Source organism: Cryptomeria japonica, chromosome 1, assembly GCF_030272615.1.
Source record: "Cryptomeria japonica chromosome 1, Sugi_1.0, whole genome shotgun sequence".
Taxonomy (NCBI): domain Eukaryota; kingdom Viridiplantae; phylum Streptophyta; class Pinopsida; order Cupressales; family Cupressaceae; genus Cryptomeria; species Cryptomeria japonica.
The window spans coordinates 465,018,645-465,029,576 of record NC_081405.1 but is presented as its reverse complement, the minus strand read 5'-3'; the positions used below and the strand labels follow the sequence as shown (position 1 = coordinate 465,029,576).

General features: G+C 35.6%; 2 protein-coding genes across 2 annotated transcripts; one reads left to right on the top strand and one right to left on the bottom strand.

Annotated features, from left to right (window-relative positions):
- The first annotated feature begins 3,650 nt into the window (after nt 1-3,650).
- Nucleotides 3,651-4,774, top strand: LOC131071711 (uncharacterized). Its single transcript, XM_058007658.2, has 2 exons — nt 3,651-4,188; nt 4,284-4,774. Exons 1-2 carry the CDS (start codon nt 3,975-3,977, stop codon nt 4,472-4,474), a joined length of 405 nt encoding a protein of 134 aa, XP_057863641.2. The 5' UTR covers nt 3,651-3,974; the 3' UTR covers nt 4,475-4,774.
- A 3,115-nt stretch (nt 4,775-7,889) lies between these two features.
- Nucleotides 7,890-10,635, bottom strand: LOC131071642 (large ribosomal subunit protein bL31c). The gene is made up of 2 exons (XM_058007576.2): nt 10,392-10,635; nt 7,890-8,354 (listed from the first exon to the last, which is right to left on the bottom strand). Exons 1-2 carry the CDS (start codon nt 10,491-10,493, stop codon nt 8,040-8,042), a joined length of 417 nt encoding a protein of 138 aa, XP_057863559.2. The 5' UTR covers nt 10,494-10,635; the 3' UTR covers nt 7,890-8,039.
- Between the last annotated feature and the right edge of the window lie 297 nt (nt 10,636-10,932).

Here is a 10,932-nt window from a genome sequence, read left to right as displayed (position 1 = left end):
GTCCTTTCTACACAACATCATATTGATTTTGTTCCAAAACCGGTCTCAAAATATTTTTTGTATCTTTTATTACCTCATCTATCTGCCCAATCATAATCTTATTGATCCTTGTTTTGCTTCTAAAGTGCCTTTGGGCTTCCTTGAGTATTCTTTTTATTTATGTTATTGCTATTACCGGACATATATTAACTATTACATATTCTTTGAGTCTGTTATCTTTTGTTTTTGCAGTGTTTCTCCTCATTTCCAAAATATCATATAAGCTTTTTGGGATGTCAGACATGATTTCTACAAGTGCTCTGTTGAAAATATTCAGATATTTAACAGTGGCTTCTTCTAAAGTTCTCTTCCTGGTATCATCAAATTTGTCATAATACTCAGAAAGAGGTTTCAAATTTCTATGCTCAAACACAACATCAGCGACCTCATCTATTGAAATAAGAGGCTTAATAGAGAATTTTAGCTTTTTGCTTGCCTTTTCCTCACTGGATGGTTTGGGTTTGGAGACTTTAGAGGCCTTTTCACCCTTTGACTTCATTGCTTTAACTGCCTCATCAAACTCAATTTCCTCATCATCCGTCACAGTGACAAATACCTTTGTGATCTTCTCCTGCTTCCTCTTCTCACCCTTACTGGATGGCTTAACTTGAATTTTGACTGGCTTAGCAGAACCGGAGGAGGGTGCAGTACTTTTGTTCTACCTTGGCTTGGGAATAGAGGCTTCTAGACTAGTTGGCTCAACTTTTACTAACTTCTCTATTTCTTGGAATCCCTAACGAACTTACCATCTGAAATTTCCTGCAACAAGATCAAAAAGTATCTTCTGCACAAGCTTCCACCCAAATTTAGATTAATTCAAAAAACCCAACAACCCACAACTGAAACCAAAGGTGATCAAGCTCTGATACCACTTGTAAGAGAGTTAAGTAGTGGAACAACTTCCTACACTGACCTTGAGAGGAGGGTAATGCAGAAACTTTTACAGATCGTTACAACAGTTATAGAAACTTAATAGAAATAAACAAAATATCATGCATACCACAACACAACAACACATTTACGTGGGGAAAACCCTTTCAAGAGAAAAACCCCACACTCCAAAAGTAGCTCAATATATTATTCAACAATCAATAACAAATTACTATATACTTGCAGAGAAAGCTCTTCACAGGAGTACCACTAATTAGAGACTCGGAGGTAACTCAATAGCCATAAGACTCTTACACACAACCTATATCTCACGCACCTCATATATAGGAGATACAATACAAGAAACCGTCAAATGGTATTACAAAACCATGGGCTAAAACCACCCAATAAAATAGAGCCAACCTTCCCTCCATTCTAGATGCCCTATGATGTGTCAAAACACACATCAACACGTGTTCCTCCCTTTTACAGCTCATTTATGTGTCTGATGTAATTTATATTTCCTATTTGAGGAGTCCAAACTTTCGGAGACCATAACTTGTGAACTATGTGTTCGATTGACGTATCGTTTGAAGTGTCAGAAAACTCACGAAGTGCTCTATTGCCTATAAAATCACTACACCATTTATGCCCACTTTTCAGGGCATTTCGGAGCCTCTAAAGTCTTCAAAATTAATTTTAAACCTTTCATCACACCCTCCAAAAACAAAAACTTTAATATCTTCAAAACTAGTTATGATCTTGTAACAAAAATTTGTCGGCATGCTCATGTAGCCAACCAGAAGCTTCGGGAAGAATTTTGCACCATTTCGTACTGAAATGAAAACTTACTATAAATAGTAACCTCATGTAAACGCAAGGTTGAGACACCATTTTCCCAACAAATCTCGCCCAAAGCATGCAACTAAAGTTCACATAGCCTCATTAGAACCTATGCTTTGTATGTACACAAAATACATTTAAAATTGAAATCCAACAAAGCTTCACTATATTCATTTGTTACAATCTCATTGATCATAGTCATGTGGTTTATAGGTGCTTTCCCCCAATGTGACTAATCCCTCAACAAGCATAAAAATACTTCGTTAACTTCTCTTCATAATCCATGCATTATCAATTTACTAAAGTAACTTGAGTGTTGTCTATATCATGCACACTCAAGTTGACTTAATACAATTGTGTTAAACCAATATGCATGTTTGTTATCATAAGTCCACTTGTACATTAGTTATGCGCCCATACATCATTCAAAATTACAAAATATGCCTCTTGTAAACTAGTTATTGTATTTTAGACACTAATCAAAGTGCATAAACGTATGCAATTCTCACCATTACAAGTGGATATAATCTTAATATACTAGCATGTTATTTAATAAATTACTAAATAAGGGAGAGCAAAAATGGCTAGTTAGAAAGAGCTAGATTGAATATGCCTAAGGATAAAAAAGTAGATAATAAAGTTTCAAGTGTATCTAGTTTTCAAGAGACAACAATCTCAATTCTTCTCTTGGACCTTTGCAGCACTATTATGGAAGAGTGTTGCAAGAGTGCACGTGAATGGGGACCAAATAACAAAAATGAATAGCCCTAAATCAAAGGCCTGAAAAGTTAAGTCCTAATCACTAGCCAAATTCAAACTTCAATCATTAAAAAATAGGCTTCAATCTAGTCCAAAACATATGCACTCTTTTCAAGCCTTTTGTATTCATTGGTACTTAAACAGCATCTTTGAAAAGACGAGAGAAATATTTTTTTTTCAAACGAGCAACTCAGTAGATCAAAATAACTACAAGTGCTACAATTATAAAAAATAACTAGTATAAGAAGTTGCAATAGCTAATGTTAAAAGAACTCAAGTGCTACAAGTAATAAAAAATAAGTAGTACAAACAATAAAACAATCCAATTCAACAAAACAATGGCTCAAAATGAAACATTCTTTATGGTGTTAGGCTTTTGAAATCTTTGTTAATTAGCATTATCTAACTCCAGTTTCGTGATCATCTGTTAGGACTTAAGCATTTAGTAGATCCCATATTTGTGAAAGGAAAATGTATTGTGCTGCTATAGTGTGTAAATCTTCATTTTGAATAATTGTGTTACAAATTATAAGAGTAATCCTCTAGACCTATTAGACTAATCATAGAACTGCTTAAGCATTGATGGCACATTAGATTTAAAAACAATTTAAGATTATTTGCCCTTTGCACATGTATAACTTATTGTATTAAATTTCATACCTTAACTTCATAAGGCACTAGTACTGATTCTAGAATTGGAATTGTATACAAAGACATTGGCTCATACCATATCCTTTCAAGGTCCAATAATACCATGTATTCCGAGTTCAAGTATGTGTAATTGTTCCATATTACTATTGCTCTTCACCGTCTTAGTAGTTAGGTGTAATATTACTTCCCTCATCAACTTCAATGTGTTTGATTAAATGGGATTTCTTAAGCTCATCTGATATTACTTCTTGTGCACATACACCGTGTACAAATTTATTTGAGCCTCTTTAAGAACTTTCATTGTATATTATGCCATGCCCCTGCCAAGGTAGGGTTAGCAGCCATTTACAGAAAGAACAAATCGCAGCCCTTATTAATAACCTAGGCATTGAATACCATAGAGGCCGATTGGGATTATTTGGAAACCGACCTAGATTAATCTAATTATGAAGATTAAACTTAATATATAAACTCATTGGAGGCCGACCTACATATAGTTTAATATAGATTCAATATGGGGGCCGACCTATATCAGATTTAATATAAAAATATATAATTGCTCAAAAACATAGGGCAGCGATCAAATACATGAAAAAGCAGCAATTGATATGTGAAAAGGTGCGAATTGGAAATAGAAAGGGATGTGATCTGCAAGTGTGCAGCGATTAATTCTGAAGGGTTATGTCCCTTGCAAGGGCAATGAACTTAATGAAAGGATGTGACTCTCCCATCATGAAGATATAAAATAGGAGAGATGGCCATTTGTTGAAGGGGGTAATCAAAAAGCACAAGCACTCATCCACAAAGGGCAGATGAGTCATAAAATATCAAAGCGACCAAGCAATAATTCCCAGCAACCTCAATCCATCAAGGATAGGCAGCATTGTAATCGGCAGCCTACATTCATCCAACCATATCAGAAAAAAAAATATCAAGCAACGAGTACAAACAGCAATCAGGCATATATCGATCAGATCAAAGGTTTACTATATATAGCAGACAATAGCAATCTCATTCATCTTTGTGGTATGTATAAGATATATGTTTAATACATGCATAATTAGTTATATTAATTAGGATCCTTTTAATACTTTGATCCAACCAACCACTCCATTATGCAGTGAAGGAAGAAATACGTGATAAGGAGGCAGCAGCACTGACACCCGAAACAAGTGCGCCAACCCCTGGGGTGGGGCCAAGAGGCCAAATGTCTGGGTCTTCATTCCATGCTCTTGGGCTTGATTGGGAAGGACAGGCTCCTGGCGCCTTATATGATTCTCCGAAGGATTCCATAGTGTGGATTGGTTGGTAGGGAAGCCTTTGATTGAAACCCGTCATGCTCTCAAAGAGGATGAATAAGGAAACATGTATAGAAGATGCAGATACAAGCATCCCACTAGATAGACCACCACATGCTGGATGTCCGATGTGCCTGCCACTTGGGGCTAAGGGGGATGATATATCCTGTCTGGGGCTTAGTGTGAGGATTGCTTCAGGCTGATCCTATCATGTTCCTCATTCAAACTCTATTGTGATTAGACCTATCTAATGAATTATGATAATTATATGTATTTGTACTTACATGTGTGATTACTAACTCGAATGGATAAATTTGAGATTTATGAATTATATAAATATATATAGATCCAATAATGTTTAATATGGTTGCAGGACTTAAATCAGGCTTTATCTTGTTAAAAGGCATTCTAAATGGTAAAGTTATACCTCTAACAATCTTACATTTCTTATTTGAATGGAATTTGTGATTTTTGGGCAAGATTCAGGGCAATCCCAAAAAGCTCACATTACATATTAGCCTTGTCTGTTTTTTCTGCTAGTCACAAAATACTTATGGCATCCCAAAAACAATTCCTAGAGCTATGGTGGTTATCGGTGATCACATAAGGATAAAATACATGTCTATTCGCCAAAGACTTGCACTTTATATAAAGCTTGCATAGTCATATCACAGTCGTATCACATGTGACTAGCAGAAAAAACAGACAAGGCTAATATGTAATGTGCCCTTTTTGGGATTGCCCTGAATAATAATATAAAGCTTGCACAGTCGTATCAGCTTTGCGGACAGGTGGTGTGCAGCTTAGTTCAAAAGTAATTACAATTTTTTTCCTCTTAAAGAAATGAAAATTATTTACCACTTTTACATGTACATAAGATTAGTGTGCATTCACCGTGTAGAAAGCATAATAATCTTCTAATAGATATTTGTGCAAGTGTTGCTACTCTAGAATGCCACACATACAGTTAATGATTGGAATAAGAGCTTCCATCATTTTGATTGGTGTGCTTTCTCATAACTCATTTACATTTTATCACTATCCTCCAAACTGAGTGAAAAGTTCTGAACACTTCTTTTCATTCTTTTGATCTTGAGCTACTAGCTCTGGTTAATACATTTATGCCTCCAATCCATACAAAGTCAGTTTAGGTGAAACGAGGGTAATATTATTATCACCCCATCGCAACAAACAAAGTATGTGATCTTTTTCTTGGTGGATTTGATTATCTAGTATTTTCAAAAATAGAATGTGCCCTTGGACCTTAACACTGTTATAATGCCAGTTGTTAGAAATATTTGATTTAATTTAATTAATTCCGTGAACTAGGGGTCAAAAAAAAACCAAGGAGACTGCATCTCCATCGAAGTAGGACACATGAAAGTAAATATCATAACAATAAAAAGAACGGATAATAGCAGAGCAGAGATGATACTCGTCATGAAAATTAATAAGATGAAACTTGAAAGCCGAAAAAGGCCACCAAAAAAGATGCATCAGAAGCCCAAGATGCAAAGAGGAATTAAAGATTTGTTAAAAGTCGTGCCTTGTCGAGACTGACAAATTTGATTATGGCATTTGTGCTGACATTTGGTTGAGGCCCATACTGCCTAGTCATTCAATCTAATAGATGCACAATAATTGCATGTTCAGAGTTCTCTCGTGGTATTGTTCACTCCAAAGGTAGCGATAAACATGGTGCTAGCAACGGAAGGATCTGGGGATAAGGATTTTCTGCCAAAAGTGACAAATCTGGTAAGTAGATAGAGACACCTCTAGTTCTTGTATCATATGAAGCTATTGAGGAATCCAATCTTTGTATATCATGAGGTCTTCAAAATGCCCTTGTGAATCTCTAAACAAGCAACGCTACTGTTTGTTGACCTTATAATACGCAATTATCCTCGGAATTGGGCTATTGAAAACATAGTTTACATGTACTCTGGGTTTTTTCACATGCGAGTGATTTGACTCCATCTGAATCTGATAGAAATGAGCCTGGAAGCTGTTATTCAGTTTTCTCCTGAACTAATACAGAAATCTGTATTAAGGCACCATTCTTTACTTTGATATCTTTGCGGATGGAGCAGTGATGATTAAAAATGCAGGTCTTTCTCATTAGCCAATATGAACCTCCAATCTGACTGAGACAAAGATGAAATAGACACGTGAAACGTTCACTCTTTAAGAATCCTGTTTGATACTCAATTCTCCACTGATGATCAATGGAAATGTTTAAGTTTTATAATAATTTCAAAATTAAATTAGTCTTGATTTCCTTGTAGGGAGAGATTGCGATTTGTCGAAATAAGTTTATTTTTTTACCGTTTGGACATATTTATTATTATTTTACGTCTTTATTCTTCTCAGGTGGCCTATAAAATGACGAGGTTTTTGTTATCTGAATGACACCTATTCCAATTTTTTAAGATCCTGTTGCTTTGTACCAGTTAAAAACCTATCCCAAAATGGTAAGTGAACTGGTTTACACATAACCATATTAGTAGTCTCCTGCTTTCACTTGCCATTTAACCATATGATAGAAATTCAACAACCATCAATTTTGCAGACAAGGCATCTTTGACCCAGGTGTGACGAAGGATTTGCAAGAAAAAGGTTATTAGGACACATTAAGCAAAGCTTGAGAACCATATATCTTTAATCTGTCCCTCTATCCTTTTTGGCTATCCTATGCCCCAAATATTGATTGCAATAGTACCAAGCATGAAACATCAGACTTCGTTAACAAATAATATTCTGCACTTATACAGGATAAAAGATCGTTGATGTTTACCTCTAAGCATTTTAAAAAGCATGATATTTTTCTTCCATACACCAAAGTTGTGAATGCTGCCAAAATAAACTAGACTTCTTCAAATACCATTTTCTTTGAAATAGTATATAATTAAAGTAAGTTCTCATAACATAAACCTGTAAGAATTTGGTAAAAAAACTTGTCAAAACATCATTTAGACTCTCAAAACCTTCAAGAAAAATTATCACAAAATAGGCGTATACAATACATATTTCGATGATCTACTTTATCTCTTTATAAGAATTCACAAAAATGGTAGAATGGATAGGTATTAGCTCTTGACATTTAAACTGGGTTACTTCCAGAAAGAACTACACCACAGTTTAAAAGTCTTATAACTATCCCCCTTAGGTTTCATAGCAGACAGCAACAAAACCACTTTCAAATAACCATAATCACAAAAAGTTTCAAAAGATAACAAAGCGAACAAGAAAAAAAACTCTTTAGTTCCTTTCTCCTCTAATTGTCGGCCTATTTAAAAAATACAACAAATTTAATTTCTTCTTGAGACATAAAAGCAAACAACATTATGAAATGCTGGCGCCAGCATATCCTGCTTCTCTAAACACCCAACAGAAATCACTAGACACCATAAATCTTCAATGTTTTTCATGTAATAACTAATAAGCCATCTTTAATATTAATAAATTAAAATAGGAAAACATGAGTACTTACAAAGTTATGGATACATAACACACACATCATGGGGACACAAATAATAAATTAGAAAAGAATTGTCTAAACTGGTGCCTACTAGATCTTGATCATTTCTTCCCCTTTTTCGATAAAGGCTTTTTCTTGTCCCAGATAATCTCACCCTTTGTGAGTACTGGAACTTCAGAAAGCTTAGAGACACCATAGCGCCTCTTGAATTGTTCCACACGATCATTTACCATAACAGGTGCCTTGTTACCCTGGTAAAAGGGATGGTTGCCTGACCAGATATCAACCACATACTTGGGTTGGGTTCCTCCAGTAACCATTACCTCCTCTCCATTGCAGTACACTTTAGCCTGAGGATAGTACTCTGGATGAATGTCCTTCTTCTTACAAGTTACATGCACCCCTCCTCTATTCACCTATATCAAAGATCATACTGAATCATAAAATGAAGAACCATTAAATTATCCAAGACATCTGTGCACCCAACATTTGTTGCTTGAGGGTAGCATAGACGATTCAACAGTCACAAATATAAGTTTCAGTGCAGTTTAAGAAATTGAATGATTTGCAGTTATAACTCTAAGAAAAGTTGAGGTGTGATGATTCAGACAAGCTAAGACTGTGCTTTTGAAGAAGCCTAAACATGTAGTCCTTTTGAAATTATGGTTTGAATGCAATGCAGGGGCTATGGCAATTTGAAATTGTGGTTTAAGAACAATCTGATCCAGTATGTAAAGTTTCCCAGCCTGATATTTGGAATTTCAGATGGTGCTGACAATTGTGCATTTTGAAATCATGGTTTTAAGGAGTTTAGGGATCTAAGAAAACTGAAATGCAGGTTTAAAGATTGGTTTCTAACACAAGGCATTTGAGCAGTCTGAAACTGTGATTTAAGAAAAGCTTGGGCTCTCTCAAACGGTGCAAGAGAAACTAATAAAATATTAATCCAAAAAAACATCCTACGAAACGGATACCCTGCTCTATTAACTATCACTGTATTAAATAGAATGTAAATTAATTTGGGGACTTAACATTCCAATGCTTGCTTCCGGTTTGTCAAAGCCCAAGCTGAAGTAATGCCTTCTAGATCGCCTCTTTCTCACAGTTGCTATCCATGCAATCTAATTTACATGACATATAGTTACACCACCCCAAACAAGATGAGAGATAGAATATAGGAGACAGCTCGTAAGCTTGGACATTCTGAATATGTGGTTTAGAGACACACAAGAAATTTAGGCACATTGAAACTCTGATTTAAGGGAAGTTTGTGCATTTCGGCACTCTACTTGTGATTTGTGAAACGGTCAAGGAAATTGGGCAGTCTCAACCTATGGTTTACCGCCACTTTATGAAACAGCTATACCACTAGATTGAACAGCGTGTGGATTAACCTGCCCATGTATTAAATAGATTGTAAATTAAATTGGAGACTTACCCCAAAGCCTGCTTAAAGTTTGTGAAAACCCAAGGTGCAGGTAATGTCTTCTAAATCACCTCTTTCTAACAGTCGTTATCCATGCAAGATTGTTTACACATATACACCACCCCACAGAAAATGAGAGAAAGACTATATGAGATGGCTTGGGTATCTGGGCACTCCGAATATGTGGTCTAGAGACACACAAGGAATCTAGGCACTCTCAAACTGTGATTTACAAGAAGTTTGCACTTTGTGCATTTTCGCATTCTATTTGTGGTTTGAGAAACAGTAAGGAAATTGAGCAATCTCAAACCGTGATTCAAGGGAGGTTTGAGCATTTCGGCACCCTAACTGTGGTTTGAGGGATAGTTTAGTAATGTAGTCACTCTCAAATTGTGATTTAAGGGCATTCAGTGTATTTGTGCATCTATGTTATCAGAAACAAGAAATGTAAAATGTGGGAGAGAAATCGAATTTTGAAAAATTGTATAGAAGAAATGAGCTCTTGTTTTTTTGGGAAAATACGCAACACCTTTAAAAGGCCGTTAAAAATAGAAACGGCGTTTCGTCCGTTTTAAAGGAAACGGTGGTCTCTCGTATCGTTTCTGGTAACAGAGCTGGGCACTTAAATTCTGATGATTTTTGAGAAAGCTAGGTAGTTTGGCTACCTCAGACTGGAACTGAAGGGCGCTTAAGGTATTTGGGCACTCTGAATTTTTGGATTAAATGAAAAATGGGACACCCCTAAACTGCGAAGCAATTTGAACATTTGGGCCGTGGCTTTGAGGATAACTTCAGCATTTGGGTATTCTATAACCGAAAAAGGGCAGAATTGGTATTTAGGCCGACTTTGCCTTTTTTTTAATACTACCTTAGAAGCCATCAAACAATTTACGGTGATTTTCAGCATATTGGATCAATTTGGACTTTTTGTATGAATATCTAAATTAATTTACACAACGTAACTGGATATTGAATGCTCCAATAACAGCAGTTCCTAATTTGACAAAAGGTGTCAACAATTACATACCTTGAACGATGGTGAGGAAGGGGAACGTTCTGAAAATAAAGAAGGGGAGCCCTGTAAATATGAAGAACGATATGATGACAGGTGCTTTACTGCAAGCGCCATGATTCACAACTTTCCAACACTATTGTCTGTCTTCTTACAGTTTTATTTCTGATACAAATGACTTATCTTCTTCTAGAGGTCGGAAACGGGCAGCTCATCCATATTTATATGATTGTAAGTTGTGACGGAAGGCCACGGTTGTACGAGGAAAGCGAAAAATCCCTTTCGACCTCCTTTATAAGATAAGGGCACAAATGAATTAATTTTCATCATGTTTGATTTATGGGATTTTCGATTTACATTATACCAAAAAAGCAGACTATATACATAAAATCTATTTGAACTTTTTTTTTTTTAAGATTCTGGATTTTTAGCTGTGTATTTTGATGAATTTGCAATTTTGTTTTTTGGTTATCCTTTCTTTTTCATATAGATTATATTTAAAATTTAGATAATGTCAATAGGCTTTTGGTCTACTCGTGAAGTTGAATGGTTTCAA